The sequence below is a fragment of the Camelus dromedarius genome, chromosome 2 (genome assembly GCF_036321535.1).
Source record: "Camelus dromedarius isolate mCamDro1 chromosome 2, mCamDro1.pat, whole genome shotgun sequence".
Classification (NCBI taxonomy): domain Eukaryota; kingdom Metazoa; phylum Chordata; class Mammalia; order Artiodactyla; family Camelidae; genus Camelus; species Camelus dromedarius.
This window is the reverse complement of record NC_087437.1, coordinates 40697715-40724478: the sequence shown is the minus strand read 5'-3', so window position 1 is coordinate 40724478 and position 26764 is coordinate 40697715. Positions and strand designations below refer to the sequence as shown.

At 43.0% G+C, this 26764-nt stretch overlaps 1 protein-coding gene across 1 annotated transcript in view; it reads left to right on the top strand.

Moving 5' to 3' along the window:
• Nucleotides 1-26764, top strand: part of SLC7A14 (solute carrier family 7 member 14) — a 98865-nt gene that overhangs the window by 47015 nt on the left and 25086 nt on the right. Inside the window, exons 2-3 of the mRNA XM_010976301.3 lie at nt 4222-4678; nt 24982-25218. Of these exons, the coding sequence (XP_010974603.2) occupies nt 4375-4678; nt 24982-25218 (541 nt within the window). The 5' untranslated portion in view covers nt 4222-4374. The remainder of the gene's footprint in view (nt 1-4221; nt 4679-24981; nt 25219-26764) is intronic.

The window sequence follows — 26764 nt, the reverse complement described above, 5'->3', positions numbered from 1 at the left end:
CCAAGCCCCTGTTTGCATCAATAAAGCAAGCTACTCAGAGGAATTACATGGAGGGAATAGAGCCAGGAAAGAATTCTCACTGCCTTCAACCTTGGTTTTGGTTGATTCTCTGTTTTCACCACAATTTCTAATTATCTATCAAATAGAAGTCACCACCTCCTTAACCAACCTGATACTTTCCTCAGTGTCCTTGTGACAGTTTCTGATGAAAGGCTGATCAGGACAAATATCCCAAAGGGTGTCTCCAGAAAGCACAGCATCCACAGTTGCCACCCGCAGAAGACAGTGGCCAAAAGGCCCAGTCACCGCCCAGGAAGAGAAAACAGAAGTACCTGTCTAACGTGTGGCTCCATGTGGAAAATGGCAATGGATCAGTCAGGGTTCCCCAGAGAAAAAGAACCAACAGGATTTACAAAGATACATATGAGGAGATTTCTTATAGGAACTGGCTCACAGGTCATGGAGGCTGAGAAGTCCCACGATCAGCTGTCTGCCAGCTGGAGAACCAGGAAAGCTGGTGATGGAATTCGGGCTGAATCGGAAGGCCTGGGCATCGGGAGGGGCCGACGGGGTGAGTCCTGGTCTGAGTTCAAGAGCTCAAGAACCAGGAGCACCAGTGCCCAAGGAGAGGAGCAGATGGACGTCTCAGCTCCAGCGGAATCAGTGAGTTTGCTCTTCTTCTGCCTCTCTGTTCCATTCCGGTCTTCAGCGGATCCAGTGGTGCCCACCCACACTGACGAGGGATCCTCTCCACTCAGTCCACCAATTCAAAGGTAATCTCTTCCAGAGACACCCTCACAGACACACCCAGAAATCATGTTTTACCAGCCATCTGGGCATCCCTTAGCCCAGTCAGGTTGACACATAAAATTAACCATCACAGGCAGTATCTGCTTTTCCACACCAGCAATTATTCCCAGGGCAGTGGACCCCAGACCTGCCGTGCTAGAATCACCTGGGGAGCTGTAAGGAATCACGTATCTAAGCAGCACCTCAGACCAATTAAACTGGGATTTCTGGGGTTGGGGCCAGGCACCAGTGTTCCCGAAAGATCCCCAGGTAATTCCGCTGTGCAGCCAAGTTGGAGACACCGCTGCCTCACTCAGCAGCAGGCCCACACGTCACTCCCCTTTGTACATCAATCCTGGGGCTGCTTTATCACCCAGCATGATTCTTCAGTTAACAGCACAGCAGCTACAGTGCGCTTTTAAAAATGTAAATCATATTGTGACGCTCCCCCGAAAAAAAACCCTCCCATGGCTTCTCACAGCACTTAGAATCAACACTCGTCTTGGCTTGTGAGAGCCTCAGACGCACCTTAAGCAGGAGAGTAAGCACACGAGCTCGGCAAGTGGGGAAGTGGGGCCAAGCTCTGCCCTTGTGGGCTCTGTGACTTCCGAGGGGCTACCAGACCTCTCCCAGCCTCCTGTGCCTCGTCTGTAAGTGCAGATTGGTTATAAGGATTCAACTGGTTGACAAACTTAAAGCTCTAACATGGCACTCAAATCCTCCTCGTCACCCATCCCAGTCTCACTCAGTTCCCAGAGCAGGCACCCATCTCCCCTCTGGCCCAGCTCTGCAGGACACTCTCCCTTGACACGTGGCATGACTGGCTCCTTGCCACCACTCAGGAGCCAATGCCATGACCGCAGAGACCCTCTTGCCCCTTCCTCACCCTGTCTGGTTTCCTTCATAGCCTGTATTCATGTACTAGGGCCATACTATACTTTGCTATAACAAAGCATTCTGTCTTAAATAGCAGAAACTTATTGTCTCACAGTTGGAGGCTGGAAGTCTGAGATCAAGGTGTTGGCAGGTTGTGCGGACAGCTCTGTCCCAGCGCTCCCTCCCAGCTTCTGCAGGTCTGCTGGCCACCCCTGGTGCTCCCTGGCTTTGAGATGCTTCACCCTGATCTCTGCCTTCATCTTCACGTCTCATTCTCCCTGTCCAAATTTTCTCTTTTTATAAGGACACCCACCAGGCATATTGGATTAGGGCCCCATCCCACTCCAGCATGACTTCATGTTAACTAATTACATCCTCCATGACTCTATTTCCAAATAAGGTCACATTCTGAGGTAGGGAGGGTTAGGGCTTCAACATATAAGTTTGGAGGGGACACAACTGAACGTGTAACATATCCCTTATCCCTCTCTACAATGATCTGATTTTCTTTTTCTACCCCTGTGTCGAATTGTGTTGTCTCTCCTCACTGCATGTCATTGCTTATACTGTCTGATTTTTTTGCAATAGCCATGCTATGCTTTTGTAATAAGAAAAATAATAAAAAGCTTTTCAGGAAAAAACAAAAGCAAAGCTTCTCCCTTGCACTGTGATTTGGGAGTCCATCATCTCCTGTTCTGGACTGGAAGCTCCAAGACAGCGGGAACTACGTCTTTGCATCCCTGAGCCTAACACCATGCCTGTCACATAACAGATTCTCAGGATATGCTGGCTGAGTTGAAATTAAACAGATATATACCTTGATTTCCCCATAAGAGCTCCAGAGCTTGGGTGAAGCAACTGTTCTTGCAGCCTTCCTGGTATAGATGTGATACATCTTCTCACAAATCTGGAAATCTTAAAAAAAAAAAAAAAAAAAAAAAGAATGCTGACACTCTAGGCTTTTGAATGACTCTGGCATATACCGTGGCATTATCCAACTGTACTGATATTTAAGATGTTGTCAAAAAATTAAAGCATGGTATGAAACAATGCTGTCAAATCTAGGAGGAAATTAAGCCAGTAGGTCCATCACTCAACCCCTGTGAACTAAACTGCCACATTTTACCTGATTCTTCTAATTAGGCCGTTTGCAAAGCCTTTAGATGCAGACAAGTGTTACATTAAGTGCTAAGTAGTATTTATTAATAATATTGGTAGATTACATTGGCTGGTACCTGTAAGTGTAAATGCCGTACGGTTATCAGCACAGAACTTGGAATCAATGTTCCAGTTGTCCTTCAAAAATTGTTTATAGAATTTTACAAAGAAAGAAACTTCATATAACCTTGGTGTTTTCTAACTTGACAAAACTTTAGAAATCATCTAATATAATAATTCTCAAGTCCATCAGACCTAACACCCTTTTTGTAATAAATGTTTTGTCACACCCCTCTTTAATATCCTAAAGCAAAATTCATGGGCAACCTACCTGTATATAACATATTTCAGTACGTAAACACTCAGAAAAGTACAAATGAAGTCAGAAGATGCTTGCACTGTATGACAAATCACTGTAAATGTGCCAGTTTCAAGTAGCAGGCTGTTACAGGGGAGCTGAAATCAGAGATGCAGCCCCAGCGGTTGCATGAGAGGGAGCTTTGGTTTCCTAAATTGGTGATGAACTCCTCTTAAGCTCCAAACTAAAGAATTTACAATCTTTCTTCAATTTATTCTATGATTGCCTTCCTAGAAAAGTTAAGGTGCTTGTATATTAAAACCATTCAAAATAATCCCATGTAGAACTGAGTTAGATTTTAAGTTCAGAACATCATAAGCAGAATTTTCATCTACAAGAATGTCTGGTGAGATATTTGAAAATAGTATGACCCCACCCCACACATTGAGCATCTCAGGGGCCCAACCACCAAATGCCACAAACACTCCCTCCACCCCAATCTTTCAAAAGAGCAAAAATTTCTCAAAACATTTTTCATTTCATTTGACAGCAAAGTTCTAAGACAATTTCATGGGGTGGCATTGCTCCTCTTGAGAGTCACAGATTTAATTTTACATCCTTATGTAAAAAATGAGAACTTGTGTCGCCAAAGAACATGCTCAAGGATCACAGACCAAGTCTTGGTGAAGTCAGGTAAGAAGCACCTAGACTTTGACAGAGAGCATTTTCCTCATGCCAGGCACTGTCTTAAGCTCTTTTTAAATATACACTAATTTAACCTTCACACGAACACAAGGCAGGAGGAGGCTTTATTATCCCCCTTACACAGTTGAAACTGAAGCAAAGAAACGTGCAGTAACTTACCCAAGGTCCCAAAGCTGCAGGTGGCAGAGCCCTGACTCAGACCACCCTCTTCAGAATGACTATACGACACAGTGCAAACTCTGGACTGTCATTTAGGACTGGAGGGGACACAAAGGGGTAAAAATGCAAGCCTCCCACATTATGAGTACACAGGACAGAGCTGCTCTACCAGGTCAGTATGCTGACATCCACCCAGGCCTCCAAATCACCTGGTCTCATCTTCCTCTTTCCTGCAGACATTCATGCCCAGGAGAAGACTACTTTCAGTTCCTCTGGACCTTTCCTAAAAGGGAGATCTCTGCTCACTAGATGAGTTCCAGAAGCATCCACTAAGGCTCCCATTGCCCTCTTCCATCAGTTGACCTTCACCACAACCCACATCGCTCAGGATGAGTGGCTTCCTCGCGTCGCTGGACCCCCGGAGAGTGCAGTGGGGGGCCGCCTGGTATGCCATGCACTCCAGGATCCTGCGCACCAAACCGGTGGAATCCATGCTGGAGGGGACTGGGGCCACCACAGCGCATGGCACCAAGCTAGCCCAGGTGCTCACCACCGTGGACCTCATCTCTCTTGGCGTTGGTAGCTGTGTGGGCACTGGGATGTACGTGGTGTCCGGCCTGGTGGCCAAGGAAATGGCAGGACCTGGCGTCATTGTGTCCTTCATCATCGCAGCCGTTGCATCCATATTATCAGGTAAGGGTCTCGGTGCAGGGGAAGGCCTGTGGAAAGCGTGCTTGCCAGCCTGTTACTGTTCATCCCACTCTTCTAGAGTATTTAGTGGTGAGATGCATGAAGTGGCAGAGAAATGGTTATCATGCTCCCTTTTTGCCTTGACTCCAGGGAACTCAGTGCTAGGTTTTGGCTCAGTTGTAGTAGCTTCCTTTTTTTTTTTGGTTTTTTTGATCCAAATAATTATTCTGGTGCCTAGCCATGGTCCAACTTCTCATGCCCTGTCCTGTTCTAATGGCTCTGTTTTTATTCTAACTCTCCCTTTCATGGGAAGGTAGGTCAATCCCTTTGTAGATGGTGGATATAGCCAGGATATAAATAATATAGAATGGATAGGCATAGTCACAAAATGACAAGTCAGTAAATCTGATATGATTGGGATTTGATGAGCCTCAAACTGGCATTGTGATCTCCAAGCAGGAGGAAACAAAGCTAGGAAACATAAAGCCATTGTGAGAATCACAAAGCACCATCTGCCAGAAGCACTTCGACAGAATGATATTCTGCAGAGGTAGCTCAGCTAGTGCCTTCTCTCTCCTTGAGAAAGAATCATAAACTCAGGGTTTTTGTTGTTGTTTTTTTTTTTTTAATGAGGGACCGGGACTTGCATGTTGATAGTTTCTGAAACAGCTCTCCTATTTCCTTTTCCTCCTCTTCTCTTGAGCTGCGATCCATAGTATCTTCCCAGAATACCAGGGATGGGTCAATGGATGACTTGAAAAAGAAAGAAATGGAAAACTTCCTGCTTTTTGATGGTTATATTGCAAAAGCATGAGGCTTTGCTGAGTTTTGGGTGGCAGATCACATGGGTCAATTCATGTACTGGCAGTGAATGTCGTGGCCTCTTCAAATGTGTCTAGGAATGCTAATTTACATCAGGAGTTCTGTGTACTAATGCGTATCATCCCAAGAAAAGTTCTGCATTATATTGTACATTCAGACTAAATAGTCTTCATCCATGTGGGATACACAAACCAGGGTCATGTAACCAGAAAGTGCATGGTTTATATTTGACATTCTTCTAATTTGATGAGGACGGTATTTTCAGACTGATTTTATTTATCTCCTGTCATGGCTCATATCCTTGTTAGTTTTACCATCATCTTTTCCTGAATTCATTCTCTAATATGCATGAATATCCTAATAATTGAGGTTCCTGCAGAACAGAGGATTTTTTTTCCTTATAGATGAAAATAAGTTATTCACATGAATAAATTCTGTGGATGCTTGAAATTCTATTAGCCTGATTGCAATCATTTTCAAACTTATTTGGCAAAGAAATTATTTGGGTGAAGTTGCCAGATTCTTATTCACCAGAAATTTATAAATCTAAAGATGTTAGCATACAGAACAAAATACCAATGTTAGGAGAAAAGGCAGGCATATAACCATGGGTCCTACAGAGGGTAAGGGCAGATGGCTAGGAGTCCTGTCCAGTCAATGCAGACTGCACAGTCTCCTCTATGCCCCATCCTATTACGATCCAGTCCCCCAGACGACGATGCCCCACCGGTGAATCTCGCACATCTTATCTTTCATTGCACTACATTACGTTTAGAAACCAGAAAAAGGCCCAGTCACATTCTGGGAGCCTGACTCCTGACACTGTGCTCGTGGGCGCTATAAACCTAGACTGGGGCTGTGGTGGGAGTATTTACTCCACAGAAATTAGCAAATGCTACAAGTCAGAGTTTGTTTGTTGTTTGTTTTCAGAGAGTGAGTGGTTAAACATTTACCAGCACACCACTGACCTAGCTCCACCCACAGCCCTGATACTGCCCAGTATTTGGTGCCTTCACTACTGCACAGAAACCAAAAGAAAACCCTGCTTTTCCCTCAGTTAGGGACACCCCTCTCTGCAGATGGCCTCATCCATAACACTTCCCTATGCTTTGTAACTGGCTCATCTCCCAGCTGAGGCTGGCCAGAATCCTCCTAGAGCCCCGAGCCAGGCTCGGGACCAAAATAACTGTACCAAAGTCAGCAGCATTTTTAGATCAGGTTTCTTCAGCCAGACTCCTCACTCTATGATCTTTGTCACTAACCCAAGGAAAGTCCCCCTCCAATGTCTTCTTTCTACCCCACACCATCATCTCTGTATCACCTCTCCTTGACCTAACTTCCCACTGCTTCTCTGTATCACAATAATCAAGGCTCCCTTTATCCTCAGACTTTTTAATACATGGTCCTTTCCTCTTTCTGGCTCAACCCTGAGAACGCTGTAGCCTGGAAATGAAAATACGAAGAACATGAAATAGAAGGATAGAAATGAAGACAAAGAATAGGGTTTTTGAAGTTAAGATTTCAGCAGTGATCAGTAACAGTAAGTTCAGGCTTGGAACCTGGCTCAGCCACTGACCAGCTGTGAGGCCCTGAGCAAGTTGCATAACTTCTCTGAGCCTCAGTTTCTCCACCTTGAAAACGGTGACAATAATACCTACTTCATAGAGCTGTTGTAAAGACTAACTGAGACGTCTGTAAAATGCCTGTACAACACCTGGCACGAAGCACCTAATAAGTGGTTATTATTATTTTGTGCCAAGTCTTGTATTAGGAGCTTGACTAATAATCACATTTAAAACTCATAATATCTCTTCAAGGTAGGTTTTATTACCTCCAGTTTTACATATGAGGAAACTGAAGTTTAAATAACAGAACCTAGATTCAAATTCTTTATGCCAGCAATATCTTCCAACCCTGACTACGAATTTAAATAACTTGGAGAACTTGTTTCTGAATAATGGATTGGGGGGAGGGGCTCAGCTTTATTGAGTTGCAATTACATACAGTAAAACTGACCCTTTTAAATAGACAATTCTATGAGTTTTGACCAATACATACAGTTGTGTAACCTCTACCATAATCAAAATACAGAAGAGCCTTTCACCCCCAAATAATTCGTTTATGTTATCTCTTTGTGATTTTCCCCTCCTGCCACCGCCAACCCCTGGCAACCACTGATCTGTTTTCTGTCTCTATACTTTGCCTTTTCCATAACATCATATAAATGGAACCATTCAGTATGAAACCTTTTGAGTTTCGTTTCTTTCACTTAGTATGATACATGTAAGATTCATTCATGTTGTGTGTATCAACGAGTCATGACATTTTATTTCTGAGTAGGATCCCATTGTATGGCTATTCCACAGTTTGTTTATTCATTTACTAATTGAATAACAACTGGGTTGTTTTCAGTCTGGGGCCATTACGAATAAAACCATTATAAATATTTGTGTACAGGTTTTTGTGTGAACACAAGTTGTCGTTTCTCTTGTGTAAATACCTAGGAGTGGAATTGCTGGTTGTGTGGTAAGTGTATGTTTAACTTTATAATAAACTGCCAAACTTTTTTGGCTATATTATTTTTCTCTCTTACCAGCTACATGTGAGAGTTCCAGTTGTTCTGTTCCTTGCCAGCACTGAGAATTGTCAGGTGTTTTTTGTGGTCTGTCGTGTTTGTTTGTCATTTTAAAAGGTGTGTAGTGATATGTCAATGTGGTTTTAATTTGCATTTACCTAATTACTAATATTTTGAACATTTTTTATATCTTTATTTGCCATGACTATATATTCTCTGGTGAAGTGTTTGTTCAGATCTTTCGCCCGTTATTTAATTGGGTTCTTCATTTCCTTAACTTTGAAGAGTTCTTTATATATTTTAGATACAAGTCCTTTATTAGGTGTATGTTTTTGCAAACATTTTCTCTCAGTTTGTGACACATTTTAAAACTTTATTTTAATTTCTGTTTATTTTTTTAAGTGCTCAGGCTTCACTCCCAGAGATTCTAATTCAACTGGACTAGGGTAGAACCGAGGGATTGGTATTTTTTTAAGTTTCCCAGGGAATTCTGACATGAGGCCAAGGTTAAGAATTACTCTATTATAGGAAACAGGACCTACCTCTGCTATACCCATGAACTACAAAAAGAGGAAACATATGTGAAGATGGAGACTATTTGGCCAGCAGATGATAAGGATTTTTTAAATTTTTCAAATTTTCGTCCTAGTGTCATCATCCCCGACACCAGGCAAACCCGCTTATAACATGAAACAAATCTGACTAAGAGAGAGAGCATCTTTCTCTACAATTTGACAAGTAACTTCCCAGGCTCCTCCTACCATTCCTGCCCCAGCACCATAACTGCCCACAGCCCTATCACAGGTGGAGGGAAACTTATCAGAGGAAGCAGCTTGTGCTGTAGCCTTTACCCTTCGTCTAAATAGTCTTATCTACTCTTCAATAGCTCAGCAGCCCACAACCAGACCCTATGCCCATGCCAAACCTTAAAAACCCTTTTGTATATATCAGATTGTATAAACCAGATAGGGGAAATCATTTTTCTTCCTTCCACCTACAGCTCTGTTGAGAGATGAGGGATGGAGGCAGGATGGTTTACAGAGGTTTTCTAGTTCAGCTGGCTTGGGATGAAACACAAAGGAAAGCTTCTGTGCCAGGGAAATCTGGCCACTTAAAGCAACCTGCCCCAAGAGATTCCTATGAACATGAGTGGGGAAATAAAGTTTATTTCTAGTTCTTTTAATAGTAATAAAATTGAACCTCAAACAGAGTATAGGTCTGAATGACTCCTAAGCTCGTGCAGTTTCTACAATATCCCTTCTAACCCATGTCTCAGTTGGTTTTGGTAAGGATTAAATGGCACTATGCATGCACAGCATCAATCCCCTGTCTGGTGCACAATACCAATGATCGTTACCATCTGCTCATAAGAAATACTAGCAAAAATCTAATAAGATATGGTTCAGGAAAGCTGTATTGAGTATCCACCACATGCCAGTCCTGGGGCAGCACCAAAAATAAATAAGAAGTTGTCTCTACCCTAAAGGACCCATCATTTATTGGAGATGAACACTAAACCAGATGAGTAATTACAGCAATAACAGTAATAATAATAATAATAATAATAATAATAATAATAATAGTAGCAGCAGCTCCCATTTATTGAGCACTTACTGTGTACCAAAAGAGTTCTAAGTGCTTTACACATTATCTTACTCAGTCTTCACAACAACCTTATGTGGTAAGTGGTGTTATTATCCTCATATTACAGATGAGAAAAAGGAGGCTTCTGAAAAGTTTGGTAATTTGCTGAAGGCTCTTGCTTAAGAGGTGCCAGAACAAGGAAGAGAGTGAAAGCAGTCTCCCCAGAGCCCACTGCTTACTCACTTTGCTTTCCTGCTCCAGTATTAGCAGGTTAGGATTAGGTTCAATTGATACAGCAGAAAGCTAAAAATGAGAAGTCATTTCACTTCTTTCTTGTATAAAAAGAAGCCTAGAGGGAGGTGCTACTGTGGCTCTGCAGTCACAGGCACTCAGGCCCCTTGATCCTTCTGCTCTACCATCCGATACTTGGCTTCCATCTTCAAGGTGACTTCAAGAGCCACAACGGCTACTGAAGCTCCAGTCAATCTGTCTAAGTTCCAGAAGGAGGAAGGAGAGAAGGAAGTTGAGGCAGGTCATCTCCCACATTTCTGTCCCTTTTTAAAGAAGCTTCCTCAGAAGTCATTTCCTATGACTTCCACTACATTGCCGAAGACCTGCACACTCACACAGCAAGTGAGACGGAGAAATGTTGTCTTCTGACTGCGTATACTGCCAACCCAAGTATCACAGGGGTTCTGTCAGTGGGAAAGAAAAGGAAAACTAGCTGTCACGGCCACATCTATAATGGATGCATAGCCCCTAAGCCCTCCAGTTTGCTGAGGTCAAGTTGTTTCAAAACATATAAGTAAAACTGGTTCTGATTCCCAGTAATGTACAGCTGGAAAATCTAGAGTCTCCCTCAATAAACCTAGGGAGTCACGAGCTTGCCTTCCTCCTACTTCGTCCAACTCTGCGTCTCTGCTTTCGTGGAGTCTCTGTCTCCACTCTCCACTTCATTTTACTTCTGCCTTTTTTATTTATCACATCATCCAACTGGGTGGCAATCCCTTCTCTCCCCCAAGTACCAGCAAGGTAAGGTCATACGTGCAGAGGATTTTATGGAAAGTTTGGGCCAGAGATGGGAGATATAACACAGTCCATCCCAGCAGACAGCAAGCTTACAACTGAGTATAGGATACTCCAATTCCCCTGTCTTTAGAAAATGCCCACCAACCCTCTCTTCCCCTTGGCTCCATCCTCCAGCCCCACTGATGGGCAGCCTTTCTCCTTCAAACTCACCTTCTACTCTTTGGCCTGCTCTCTGTCAAGTCCTAAAACCCTTGTCCAAATATCCAGAGCAGTCTACGTATCTCTCTATCTCCCACCAAGTTTATCCTGGCCATTCTCAAACACTATCATCCTCTAACCAAAATGCTCCACCAAGATAGTTTATTTAAACAGAGTGAGTTCTAGAGGAGGGATTTGGGGGCCAAGGCAGGAAAGTTAGCTATCATTCTGTGGTCATTGAGAAGTTCAGTGGCACAACTAGATCTGTATTTCAGTAACGCAGTGGGGAGAGAATAGAGGCGGAGAAACGGGCTATGTGCCTACTGTACAGGACAGGCAAGAGACGATGAAGCCCTAGGTCCTGACAGTGGTTGTTGACAGGAAGCTTACGATGGAGAGGATCTGGGCATGGCTGGATGAGGGAGGGTGAGGGAGAAGGATAAATGCTCTTTCTAGCTGAGAAAGGACACATAATGTATGAGAATGTTTTTGAGATAATGCCATTAGAATAATGGATTACAATACCATCCTGGTGACAAAAAGTGACAGGAGAAACAGAAAACTCTAGTAAAGAGGATCCTTACAGAACACCACGAGGGACAGTAAACTAATCTTTTTGTGTAGAATGCTGCATACAATGCTTTCATGTAGCACCTCCTTTCCATCCTCACCAACACAGTGGAGCAGCGAGGGGGAGTTTAGTTCTGCCCTCAGATGAGGAGCCAGGGGTTCAGAGGTTAAAAGAACTCCCTGAGAGGCAGGCAGATATTTAGTGCAGAGCCAGAACTCAAATCTAAGAGTGCAGGACTCCGAAACTCACGGTCCTCTACTTCAGCAAGCTGCCGCTGAGATCTTTGAATCCAATCTCTCCTATTAGATGTGGATTAGTAAATTGCAATGGATGAGAGGGTCTAAAAAGCAATAAAGAACCATCACACCGAGTAGTATTTTTCTTGGCACTCCTAGTTTATGGCTTAGCACTAGGATTGATAATTTATATTTCCTGCCATCCTCATTTGCTCTTTTCCATCTTCTGTTTTTTTAAATGACTTATACTTGATTTACAGTGTTGTGTTAGTTTCGGATGTACAGCATAGTGACTCAGTTATACATATATGTATATTCTTTTTCATTATAGGTTATTATAAGATATTGAATATAGTTCCCGTGCTACACAATAGGACCTTATTGTTTATCTATTTTACATATAATAGTTTGTATCTGCTAATCCCAAACTCCCGATTTATTCCTCCTCCCTTTTCCCCTTTGATAACCATAAGTTTGTTTTCTATGTCTGTGAGTCTCTTCCTGTTTTGTAAATAAGTTCATTTGTATCATTTTTTTAGATTCCACATATAAGTGATATCAGATGCTATTTGTCTTTCTCTGTCTGACTTACTTCACTTAGTATGATCATCTCTACTGCTCTTTAGCATCTTCTAACCCGTCACGAGGTGAGCCCTGGTGACGGACTCCCTGGGGAGTTGGTGAGGGAAGCAGAGCTGGTGGAGCAGATGCTTTTCCCACAGATGAGGCTCCCAACCTCCTCCCTGGGCTTGTCTGCAGACCTTCAAAAAGCTTAAGCAGTCTCCCCATTCCAGTGTTCATCTCAGGATGGGTTTTCATGACTAAAGATCACTAAAGATTTAGGGACAATTTAGACAGTCTGGTGAGTTTCCTTGTTTTATTTTTCAGAACAAACCATTTTCCCCTCCTCAAACTGAAGCCAGACTTGACAGGTGCCCACCAGGAGGGCTGGTCCTTTTGTGACCTATTTTCAGTGATCTAAGATCACTCATTCATTCCACAAACCTGCATTTACTTGTTCCCCTAAACATATATGAGAACTTCTTTTAACCATACTGGGGGGGGGGGGGGGAGAGGCAGAAACTTGGAGAGGGTGCAGAGGAAACACAAAGATGAACAAATGTAGGGCAGTCTTCAAGCCTCTGGAAGCCTAGCTCTCCAGAACACTGTCTAAATACACAGCTATAGAGTGAAATCTTAATAATGATAGTAGCTGCCCCTGATGTTTAAAAAGTCTCTAAGACATAAGTTAGTAAACACTCATTAAATGTCAGGCATTATTATTATTGCTTTTATTATTAGGCAAATGCTGTGCCCTAGTATTTGGACAGTGCATATACTTCCTCATTTGATCTTCTTGGCCCCCCTGCTAGGTGGATACAGTGTTCCAGTTGTATGCCTAATCATTAATCATTGAGGACAGATAACATGCCAGGCACCAGCAGAACAGTTATGAATCATCCTCCCAACAAATTCTACAAAATAAGTACCGCTGTCAGATTCATTCTGCAGATGATAAAACTGATGTTCAGAGAGGCTGGATGACTTGTCTGGGGCCACAAAGTAGTCAGTGGCAAAAAGAGAGTCTAAATTAGATTATTCCTGCTCCAGAGACTGTTACCCAACGTTCCTTCATGCAGACACACACCTCAAAACTCACCAGAGAGAATCAAATGAATCAAGGAAACCCTCATTCTTATTGGAGTTTCAAAAGAACCTGTGGCTCACTCTAGTCTACTGATTAAGAGAGCACTTTTCTAGATCAAAACTTCTGTAACCCAGGTCAGGAAAATGACTTCTAAGCTCAGCACCTCTGTCACCTGTCAGCAGGGAGAAGGCTGTTGTGAAGTGCTTGCAGTTCTTCTGTGCAGGGCTGGATTGACAGCCCTGTAGGAAGGATGTCAGTTACTAGTTCAGAAAAGGGGAAGCACAATATAATAGAAATATCCAAGTTTCTCAAATTGCTGATTGTGAAAATGAGTCTTCTACAGCAAACCCAGGAGAATCTGGGCTTCTTTTACATCTTCTCCAGCACCTCCTAGAGTGGACAGTGCATACCAAAAGCACCCAGCGTGGCTGTGGGAGGAACTGGCCGCCTGCTTTGGGTTCAGCACAGCAGAGGTGCTGCAGAAGACAGGGAAGAGCTCCAAGACAAAAGGCTTGGCATCGATGCCAAGAAACAATGCAGGCACACATAAAATAGTCATGAGCACTCAAGAGACAAAGGGCTTGGGTCAGAAGTCAGGACACCTGAGATCGAGTTCCAGTGCTGTCCCTCAGCAGCTCAGGACCCTTGAGCAAGTCATTCATATCCCTTGACCTCAGTTTCCTCCTCTGCAAAATGAAGAGTCTGGATTAAATTGCCTGTATGAGTTAGGGTGATAAAGAACCCAGAGAAGGGAAAGATTTGTAAAGAAAGGTCCAATGTCTCAACTCTCTGCAGACACATCCCAACACCATGTAACATCAGAGCACTGGGTGCAATCAGTCCCGGAGCTGATCTACTGCACCTCAAGCCCTGTGCTGCCGTTTGTGAAATTTGGGAAATGTATTTAACCTAGAGCTTCCTAAGCAGGTTGTCAAAAATTACAGGTGTGCCAAGGTTTTGCTCCCTCAGCCCTCAGGGCAGCAGGAGTGGCAGAGGCCCCAGGTTAGTCACCCCTACCTGTGAACAACCTCATCCCTTTACACATGACCTCCTTCCCACATCCATACAAATGTCATTTTCTAGATTTATTCTGTCAAGTGAAGCAGATGGGGAAGTCCTCATAACCTGCCTAGATCTTGAATCTATTATCTATAAGTGGAGATAATGATAGTGTCTGAATCGTAACTATCTCATAAAAACCAAGATCATGTATGTAAAGTGCTTCGTAGAGCTGGTGCACACAGTAAATGTTTAGTAAAGTTTGTTCTTAATTTATCACTAGTAACTCTACTGTTGGCCACATCTCCATCCTAACAAGGCTGGGTTCATTCTTAGTGCAAATGAGAAGTAGATAGTTCAGATTCGGAAGCCCCTCAGCATTCAAACACAAAAACTAGAGCTGGCATGGAGAAGAAGAAACAGCAAGCAATAAAATGAACCTTTGATATAACACCCCAAGGAATGCATTCACCCTGGACAGTCTGTGTCTGTGCTTTACTGAGTGCCCACGTTGGCTGTATGTGTGGGAAGAGCAAAGATCTGCTAACATGCATCACAAGCATTTCACACTATACTTTACCACTGGCCATCTTCATGGATCTGGCCCCAAAAGTCCCTTGCAAAGTAGATGAAAACATATATAGAAATGTATACATTTACATATATGTATGTATATACATACATAAATATATCTTTATAGTCTATCAACTCAAGAAATTTCCCATTTTGGAATAAATTCAGTAATAGTTCTTGGTTATATTTACTTATCTTGAGACTTTATAAATACCCCAGTTTATAATTTCTTAGGAATTTTAAAGAAAATAAACAATATAATGAATTTCTCCTATATGTGAAAGATAGATACAAATGCCTACTCCTTTGCAAACATTTCTAAGCATGTTTTAATTATGATGAATCGGGCCAAGAGTCCTCAGTGTTTTCCTTGGTGGGAGTGCCTCTGTTAGGAGACCACCAACATATACAAGTGATTCACTGTTCTATTCACTGCAGTTGTCCTGTAGAAAAGTCAGCTAACATCCTACCACTGCTATTGCAATCGGTAGGGGCTATCCAACTGGGAACAATCCATCAGGACCATCTAGGTGTGAATCTAGGAAGAACAGTAGCCCCGGATCCTGCTCAGAAGTGTTTACCATGCATACCACCCTTCCTTCCTCATGGACCAGTAGGCAGCAACACTCATTCCTTAAAATACAAATTTCACACTTATGCCCTGCAGAAAGCCAAATTCTTCTAGAATTTGAGGGCTGCGGAGTAGAAAGGGGGAAGGAGAAGGAGGCTAGGTGAACGTGGTAGGTGTTTGTATCCCAGGAGGGAGGAGAACTAGAAAGAAGTAGGAGTTGTAACCAAATCCCCACACCCAGAAGATTCTCTCGAACAGTCTTCTACATCCTGAGTCTCTGGCCCAGTGCTGCCCTTCCTGCACAATGGCCTCGTCTGGGAAAAAGTCAAGATGGCACCCCTCTTATGAGGGGTTTCTCATGTCTCTGGGAAGGTCCTCCTCTGAGGCCCGTGGAAGATTCTCTGGGTCTCACTCTCTTGGGCATCTGCTGAGAACGCAGCCTGTCCCACTGGAATGTGGTCCCACCTGCTCGTCAAATGGGCTGAGGCGGTCACAGAGGGGCTCAAGTGTGTTATCTTAGCACTCACTTTTAATCCTGTCCACTAAATTCTCAAGCCAAGGGGAGTGGTGGTCTGGTCCCCTCTCAGAAGCTTTTTAGGACTGCCATTTCTGTCCATACCACTTTCCTCTGTAGAGACACTGCCTACTCCTGGAGAGTGATGAGCTGGAAAACCTTTGACTGGCTGTCACCTCAGCAACTGCTCCCCTTGCCTTTCTGCACAAAGCCTTTTGGGCCAGTCATCAGAGTCATCTGGATGAGGGGCGGTAGGCCTCATACAGGAAGGCTGAGCGAGAAAATGGGAACTTTCTCTTCACCCTCACAACTTCTAACTGGACTTGTAGAACAGAATAGACGTTTCTGGGTTAACGATTTAAAACCTGGAAATAAATTTTTCCAGGTTCTGATTTCAAGAGCATCAAGCACACAGAGGGCTTGGTCAAGACTCTAGATAACTTCTGATATCCCTGCCAATGCTGAGTTTCTAGAACCATCAGCCAACACTACTTGCTTCCAACCCTCTTTTATTCCACCTTCGAGGCAGGGCTCCTGCATAAACACTCCCCAGAAACTACCGCTAAGTAAAGCTCTCAGATTCTTTTTCCTCAACTGTAACAACAGCCATAGCTCCTACTAGAGGAGTACCTGCTGTATGCCCAGACTCACGACAACCTGCACAGCAGGCATCACCATCACCATTTTCTAGATGGAGAAACTAAGATTCAGTGAATGAGGTGACTTGCTCAAGGCTGCAGTTAGTAATAATTCTGGTTGCCATTTATTAAGCTCTTAGTGTGTGCAAGGCATTGGGCAAAGTGATCTGTGTGCATTATCTCATTTAGTTGTCTCTGGGTCTCTCTCCAGAGGCTTTGTGGCTCCCATGACACCTCACAGCTTCTCCTAAAGTGAAGAGGGGCTGTTGATGGAGGCCCCAGCACTCCCTCACAGCTTACCTGAACATGAGATGAGGAACCATGTACAATGGGCCTAGCAGAGGTAGATGCCCCAAAACATACGCCTTTCCCTTTTGTAACACCTTTTCCCCTCCAAGGATACCTTTGATGTTAACACAAGGTCACCTACATAAAAATATTAGGAGCCGAGAAAAGGGCAGTTCTAGCCCACCTGCCACCTCAGCAATGAAGAGGGACCAAGCTGGCCCAGAAGATGGGCTCAGGGAACAGCTAACCCTGTGGATTCTTTAGTTGAAAGCAACCACGTTTATTATTACCCTCTTTATTATCATTTGATAAAGCAATCAAATAAACTAATGTACACTAATGACAACACTAACAACAGCATGACCAGACAATAGATACTGGAATTCATCATGTTCTGGAAACTGTACTTCCAACAGCTCTAAAATATTTTCATACAGGGAGATCTGGACAAGAAAGTAAACAGATAGTCTGGTCACATTTAATCAGTAAATTATTAAACTTCCTTGACCTATTTTTTTGGGGGGGGTCACTTCTCTGACTATGAGAACAGCTTCTTTTTTTTCTACTTATATGTTGAGACACTGGCACTGTGGGTTGGGGAACTTTCCAGTCCTCTGTTTCCCACCCAACTTTAACTGGAGCCCTGCCATACACCCCCTGACTGAAGATGCTGCCCATCCCCTAAACAAAGACTCTTACTGTCCACCTGGGGCCTGCTCTGGCAGAAAAATTATAAGTCTCTTCTCAGACGCAAAGAACAGGCGTTCCCAGATAAATTGGTTTTCTTCCAGGCACATCTGTAAAAATTGCCTGGCTTCACTGACAGGTGATGGAGTGACCAAGTTTACTCAGGTAGAAGAGACAGTCGAGGTGGGAGGGAGAGAGAGCCTGATGGATTACTCCCTGGAAAAGAAACCCACAATTTTCTTGGCTGATCAAGAGCATTGGGAAAAGGACAATGGTGCAGGAATGGCAGGGTCCTGCTGCACATGACAGAGGGCTGAAAAGATGATTCTCAGAATCCAGCAACCTGTTTCTCAAAGGGGGGACAGCAATGATGGGGACACTTCTTTACCCACCACCTGGAATTCAGTGCTTCAGTGAAAACAAATGTTTCCAGGAAAATTCACACTCTATTTCTCTCTAAGATCCCGTGATTCTCCTTATACCCTACTCCCAACCTGCACATAAGCAGTACTAACTACCGTAGCAATATATACAGCAGGTCTGGCCCTGCTGCGAAGTTATACATGGGACGGAGATGTTTTAAGAACACCAAGAAAATGAGAAGGAAAATGGATAGCAACCATCTCAGCAAAATGCTATCTTTGGTGAAGTCTGCCTTAAAGACACATTTGGGCCTAAGTGGTGAGTTGCACTGGTGTTGTCCAATGGCTGATTCCTTCCTGAGTCTGGGAGTCAGTAGATAATTGGCATTCAGGAGGAACTGACTTCAAGCACGAGGACTCACTGACAGATACAGCTTATTCCAAACAACCAATCAGGTCTGGTATCTATGACCCATGGCTGGTCACCTCAGGCGGCCTGACAGACCCTCTGAGCAACATGCAGGAGATGGGACTGATCCCAGGGCCTGAATGACACTGTAGAGTTGACTAATAGTTTTTTTTTGGACACTCCTCTCCACTCCTTCTCACACCTCCTGACACCCTCTTTCCCTATGGACAGTCCTTCTGGCTGTGCAAAGGCCTCACTTCAGAACTCAATGCTGCAGTTCTTTGAAGCAGCCCATGCATTTTCCCCACCCGCTGCACCTAATATGTCCTCTCTTGTCTTATAATAACTGTTGTTTCTCTGCTCTGTCTTCTCCACTAGACTATCAGACTCACAAAAAAGGAACTGTATTCTTCCTAGTCACCTCTAGGTCTCTAAAATCTAACACTAACAGAGATGCATAGAGATGGTACCTTCCAAACATTTTGGATAAATGAAGGAATGAATTGGAAAGCTCCAAGAACAGGGTATCGGGAGGCTTCCATTCTAGCCCCAGCTCTGTCATTACCTGAATATGCAGCCTCAGGTCTGGGGCTCAGCTGCATCTATCAGGTAAGAGAACAACCCCAATGAACAGCCAATGCCCCTCCCCACACCATGCTCAGTACAGCACTGTGAGGCCACAGAGGATGCTCAGAGATTTGGGGGAGGCATGGGTTGGGGGAGATCCTGGGCAGACTAGCCTCAGGTCTCCCACTCTCTCCTCAGACAGAGCCACCCTTTTACTTATTTATGTGTTAGGCTCTCAAATCAGACTGTGTGTGCAGAGTGGGTTTTACAATCAAGACAAAACTTTACAACAATAGTAGATGAACTGTCCAGACCTTTTCAGCTAGATTCCCCCAACCTATTAAATATGTCCCACGCCCTCAACACTTGATCCCAGGCCACCTCTTGCAGACTCGTCATCCTCAATCCCCAAAGTAGCCTGCATATGTCATCCCTGCTATGCCCCTTCATCTGCCTGAGACCAGTCTTTCTCATTTTTTTTCTGCCTGGCAAAGCCCAGCTCACTCTTCAAGATGAAACTCAAAAGCCTCCCCACTTCCCCAGCAACCAAAGACCCATGCTCCCTAAGAACCACACTCATACCACTGGGCTCCCAGAGCACCTCATAAATACTCTATAGTATTAAATGCCAGCCTGTGAAATCATCTGTTTATTAAATTTTTTCCCGATTGGAATATAAATGCTTCAAGGTCAGGAGATCTGCTTTGCTCACCATTTATGTCTCTGATATTCACCTCAGTGCCTGACTCAGTAGGCACTGAAGGAAGGAAATTAGAAAGTCAGAAGTCATTCGGGAAACTAGTAGCTGCATTGATAAATATGTTAGGGAATTAGTTAGTAAGTTGAACCACATGTTAATGGGAAAACCTCTCTATCTGAGTAGAGTAATTGGCATTCAGGTGTAAATAACCATTAGATTTAAACTTTCCAGGTGAAAGCACACTTTTGGAAAGTACTTATTTGTCTGATTGCTCTCTGTGGTGGAATGAAGAGGAAAATGTATTTCTTGAGTGGAGAAACCCTTCTCTACCTTTCGCCTACTCTCAGCTGGGTGTTTCTCCTTTACATCCTCTTAGGGTGGAGAATCTGCCTCCTGGTTCTAAGAGGGAACCAGAGAACCAGAGCAGGCTGTGAGTGACAGGATGACATTAGAAGGGGAAGAACATGTAGTGATTATGTTTACTATTGGGCCACGCTCTCTTAGGCAGTTTGGAAAGTTCACCCTTGTTTGAAAGCACTCTGGGAGAATCTAACCAGAGGCTGGCCTAGTATATCTATATATGACAGAGCCATAGGCCTTCTGAGCTAAAAAGAAATTCACATGGAAAGGAACCAAATTTTTCTGAACCTCAGATCACACATCATTTGGGGTACACACAAGGGGACTGGTAGTGTTTCAAATATGGAATGTTCTAGTGTCTTGTCCCAACCCTCTTTTCAACGTGTAAATCCTAAATTGCGCTAATTTTTAGGCTGGTAATTAGTCAACTTAACCAAAACTAGTTCTAGGTATAGAAATAAAACAAAACAACAGGGATATTAAAAAATAAAACCAGATGTATGTTTATATTTAAAATGTGGACACTGAAAAGGATATCTGAGTTGCAGGCTATGAGGAATCAGTCCCACTCTCTCTAATCCTGCTGAAATGAATCCCCCAATTTCTTAAAGACCTAGACTTGCCACCTTTGAACAACTCTAATGGAAAGACTTCCATCATGCTGTCTGCAGCACGCAGTCACTCGTTCACGGTCATCTGTACCCCAACGTTGTTCTCTGTATTGATTTTCTCCAGCTACGTGGTTATTCTTTTGGAATCAATATGCCTTTCCCTCTCGAATCACTTGATGAATAGCCAAGGAATGCAAAATCACTTTGATAATAGCATAAGGCAAATATGATTAGGAAGGTAACTCTGGGGCAAGAAATTTTTAAATGCATTACTAAATTGAATAGAGATTATTCATGAACTATCTCTCATTTAGAATAGTGATTCTCTATCCCAGTACACCAAATCAACTTTAGATAATAAGTACTCTGCAATTCTTTTTTTCTATTCTGCAATGCAAACTAGAGATAATGGTACCTTCCTACATACTTAACTTTAAAAAAAATCATTACGCCTTTTGTAGGGAAGATAAATGAAAGAAAAGTAATTTCTAACAAAAATAGTATCTCAATGTGTGAATGCGGGGTCATAAGGACATTAGGGGACATACTGAAATCATTGGTTGCCTGCTGTCATTTATAGAACCACTACGAATGCAATTGCTACAAACGCACACTCACACAGGTGTGCTGTTTGGTGCTCAAAGACCATGTCTTGAGCCACTGATGATGTGGTTTTCCCAAATGATGACCAACTCCTGGCAAATTCCAAACAAAACAAATTACAACTGTCCCTAAATTCACCCAGTTATCGCAGCCTGGAAAATTCAATGTATATAAAGCCATGCCAAATAAAAGTGCTTAGTATTAATATGTAAGATGAAGACAGATTCAAGCTCAAAAGTTACAAACAGGTTTTGACTTACATGAAAGTCCACTGGGACCTTCAGAATCATGTAAGACACAAGACGGTGCCTTGTTCAGTGGGACGGCCCCACACATGACAGAATGTCTAACAGCCCAGGCACCTGCCCATTTAATGCCACGAGTGCCCACGATAATCATAAGAACCACAGACACCCTCACAGACTTCCAAAATTCCCCCTCGGAGACAGTGCCACCTTAGCTGAGACAGCTGGCTTGCAGTGTTTTCTTCAGGACTTCTCCCGTTGACCCAAATGATTACGAGTTGATTCTAGCTGTGAAACCAAAGAACCTGAGCACTAGAAGGAATCCTGAGGCTCGTCTAGCTGCCCCTCCTTTTACCCGTGTGAGGCAAGTAAGTTGCCTTTGGATACTCCGTTACCACAGAATCTAGAATAAAAACCATATAAAAACCCTTTCCGTGGTTTTCATTTCTTACTACAATTAGAAAGATACCCTTGAAATGTGTCTCTCTTATACACGAGATATTCTGAAATAAAAACTGAATGACTGACAACATTTTCCAGGCTTTTCCAGGACACTTGCAGTTGAAATCACTGACTCGTCACCACTGAGCTTTAGCACCAGGCTGGATACTCTCTAGTGCCCACTAAAAGCTTGGATTCTTGCATACAGATAAATCAGGATGCCAAAATAAAATCTTTTACACTATAATACGTTCAAAATCAGAATGTGCCCCAAAGAATTGACTTCTGGGAGCAGAAATTGTCCTATATGGTTAGAGGCTAATTGGTTTTTTCCACTATTCTCCCCAGACTCCAGTCATCAGGAACCAAGCAGGTTTTTGGAAAATGAACAACTAAGATTCTACATGCACCTGCACTGTGCACAGCACAGGGCCTCTTCCTCCAACTTAGGACAGCAAGGGGCTGGTCCCTTCACAAGACCTAAGGAGGATTTGGCAATCTGCTAATTACCCTTGGTGAAAGGGTTCCGATGGTGAATTGGGTGTTTTTAAATTTAATTCGGCAGATCAAAGATCAAGGAGAGAATGTTTGATTACCCAAATTCAACAATCCTGATTCTCCAAATTAAATCAGCAGTCAAATCAATGCCCATTTCAAAAGCATTGCTTGGAAAAATTCTATGTATAAGCCTTGCACGTTGTCAGGTGGTAAAGAAGGATGGAGAAAAGAAGTCATAGTATATAAGAATTATTGGGTATAAAAAAATATGAAAACGAATATATGTATGTATATGCATGACTGAGACATTGTTCTGTACGCCAGAAATTGACACATTGTAATTGACTGTGCTTCAATTTTAAAAAGAAAAGAATTACTGGGTAAAGCTGTAGATCCTACACTGACAAGGATAAGTTACTTGCCCCCTAATCCACTCCTCACACTGCACTTAAAGAGAAACCTACTCTGTACATGCAAATTCAATGCTCTTCAGGAGCAGAGAACACACATGTCCCCTAAGCTTCCAAGAAAATGTCACCAGGTCCTCACACTCAGCGTTTACACACTCTGTACTTCCCTCATGGAGGAATTCCTCCCCTCAGGCCTTCCTTCTGAGACCACTTCCTCTTAATTTTAGACTCACTCTAACCACTTAAACATCAAGTGCTAGAAGCAGCGATTTAGAAAAGGAGGAGTTTGGACTGTGACAGCAACAAGAAGAAACAATTGACAGTCTGTCCTCCATGAAGGAGATAGAAAACCATTTTACAAAGTGGAGGGAAGGGGGCTGACATAGAAACTCAAAATAAACAGCAGCCTAGGCCATTCAAAGTAGGGACTAACAGCTTTGCTAGCCTTGAGAGCATCTCCAGGATACAGAAAAATATAGTAATGAATGTAAAAGAAAAGTAAATTATGCTCAATATATTTTGTAGCAAAATTCAATATAACAATAGAATCCTAGATTGTCAGGGTAGGAGACCCTTAAGAAAGCGTCCTGGCCTAATTCCTTTACTTTACAAAGAAGGAAACAACGTAACAGGGTACACAGGTTCAAGGAAGAGAGGTAGAGTTGAGAGGAGAGCGCTGCCCAGCTGGTCCAGTGCTCCTTCCATATGGACACCCTGACACGGATGCCACCGAGGGGAAGGAAAAGAGTAACTGCATCACATTTAGTCACCCACTGTGTCATTGCTGTTGACATCTCTGTTTTTGCTTCCTTGCACTGATTTCACTCCTTTCAAAAGGAAAAGAAACCTGTTCCCTTTAGTCACAATAGAGTGAACCATTGTTCCCTGATTTGTGATGAGAGAACCTCAGGGTTGGCCCTTAACAAAACTAGGACTGAAGGTAAAGTTGACTTTGAGTTCCCCTCTACATCCTCCTACAACCCTTTCCTGGTGTGTTTCCTCCAAGCTGTCTTATGTCTGTCCTCCCAATTGGTACCCCACCCTCTGCCCCCAAATTCAGAGTTCCTAGTACAACGTAGAATACTCTTCCAGCTTCCAGAAGTTTGGTGTATTCCCAGTCTCTTTCTAATTTGGTCTCTAATTCTATAAAAAAAAAAAAAAAAAAAAAAAGCAATATATCATTATTTTTCACTGATACAAGTGGGGAGCTTGTTACAATGCAGACTCCTGGTCTCCACCTCCTGTAATTACAACTCAACAGATGACTCTGGTGGAAGTGGGCCCTAACCTAACCCACTTTAGAAAACACATGGCTTCTGCTTTCTCCAGCCTCGCCACCTCCCAGTCCCCCCATGCACATCTCGTGCCACCCAAAACTTGTCTCTCCCCGCCATTTCTTTGCCTCATGTTCCACTTTCTGTGTGCAATTAATTCCTCCATAGACCTGAAAGCCAGCTGATGTACATGTCTCAACTCTGCTCTCTTTGTTCCTATACATCACTGCATTGCTGAGCTCACACAGTCTGGTACAGATCCCCTAGAGGGCAGGGCCATGCCTCACTTGTCTTTAATTCCCACCAATTGGCACCATGCCAAGCACACAGTAGGCACTCTAAAAGTATTCCCTAAATTACATTTTTCATGTGCTAAATTTCCTAGTTAATAACTAGGCATTGATTTATATTTACATTTTTATTATCCTCTCCCCAGATATACTACAGGATTTTCAAAAATTGCTTGAGGTATCACTCTCAAATGAGAAGCACCCTCTGCAATAGGTAAAAATGAAAGAGAAGAGTGCTACACATAATCTAACCCTGGTGCCATCAACTGTGGGGGTCACAATGAGTTAGACCCATGTTCACTCAGGATAGCTGACACCTAAGGAGCAATGACAGAGACACCGCCAATAAATGGGAGTTTTTCTAATGAAGAAGATCAGTTTCTGATAGTTTCTTAGAATTAGTTCTGGCATTCAGGTTAAAAAGGTTTTCAGAAGTGAAACTGGGAAACATTAGAACTGACTTTGAATTGATTCATATACATAAACTTTGTGTATTTGTTCCAAGATCCAGAGATTTCCAGTATTTTCTACCCAAGATGGTTAACCACCAAAGGTTGGCTCCTCTCCGGAAATCCATCGTCCATGTGTGTTTGTCCCATGCAGGCGTCTGCTATGCAGAGTTCGGAGTCCGTGTCCCCAAGACCACCGGGTCGGCCTACACCTACAGCTACGTCACTGTGGGGGAATTCGTGGCATTCTTCATTGGCTGGAACCTCATCCTGGAGTACCTGATTGGCACTGCGGCGGGCGCCAGTGCTCTGAGCAGCATGTTTGACTCCCTGACCAACCACACCATCAGCCGCTGGATGGTGGACAGTGTGGGAACCCTCAACGGCCTGGGTGAGACTGCCACATCCTCTAACCCCAACGTGCGAACTTAGCCAAATAAACGGGGTCCTCCTTCAGGGTGCAATCTGGCAAAATGTGTCCAGGGCCTTAAATACCTTTTTTTTTTTTTTTGCCAAGTGTTCTTCCCCTATAAATTCCCATAAAAGCTTTATATGAAAAGATGTGCATCCCAGCCTTATTTATAATAACAAAAAAAATCAGAAACAGCTTAAGTATTCTACAGTGGAGCAAACAATTAAGTAAATTATGGTAGTGTGTTATGTAGCTAGCAACTAAAAGGATGACCAGGAAGACTGTTGTAAAAACATGGAGTATGGGGGGAAGGGTATAGCTCAAGTGGTAGAGCACATGCTTGGCATGCACAAGTTCCTGGGTTCAATCCTCAGTACCTTCATTAAAAATAAATAAACCTAATTACCTTCCCCACCCCAGCCAAAAAAAAAAAAAAAAAAAAACCCTAAAATAATATGACAATAAATAAATAAAAATGCTTGAAAATTTTTTCAAAAAAAAAAAAAACATGGAGTATGTTTTAGATGTAATGCTGTATGACAAAGGATACAAACTGTATGTGCATCATGTTAATAACTATATAAAAATAAAACTAACGGAGAAAAAAGAACTGTAAGGAACTTCTCCAGTGGTTTCATCGGAAGATTTTTTAAATTGTTCAAAAACAAGCACACATTAATTTTTGAATGAGAAAATATATTTTTAAAAGAAACAAAATGAGTGAATACCAAACAATCAGAAGCTCACATAACAAATACCTTGAGGCTTCAGGTCTGCCACCCACCTTCCATCCTGATAACTATCCCTTTACATTCATGGGAAGCTACACAGTAGATAAGGAAACTCTGGGGTCTTCCCCAGAACTTCCAGGGACTAATTCAGTGGCTGTGTGCAAGTCACTTGACTGGTGTCCCTATCTCAGAAGAATTGACTGAAATGTTGAGCACCCAGATATCATGAGAAGATAAAAAATACAAAGACCACATTTTCTCAGTATACTGATTTCACAGAATTTCAGGTCTGAAAGGGTCCTCCAAAATCAGGCAGCTGAACTCTTTCACTTTACAGATGACATCCAGAGAAAGGAGGCACTGGCCCAAGGCCACACAGCTGGTTAGAGGCAAGGGTCCAGCTGAAACGCAGGAGGCTGACTGCCGAGGCAGTGCCGTTTCCACTCTATAGAGGGCAGGAGTCCACTGACCAACAGACAAGACCAAGCAGGCGGGGCACGTTCACTGGTGATTTTCTCTGCAACCATGTACACACAAATGGAAAGGACACCCTTCTTCCAATAATTTTCAAAGACACTTATTTTAAAATTTGCTAATAAAGAGAAGACTGATGGAATAAAATGGAAAATGTATGGGCTATAAAGTAAACAACAATGAAGATAAAATGGTTCAAATAACGTGTTAGACCCATATATGCATCTGAATGTCCCGGGACAGTCCTGACTTGACATGTTCTATGACTTGGTTCCATAGGCACTGCTGTAATTGTCATATCAAGCACCCCAATTTTTGGT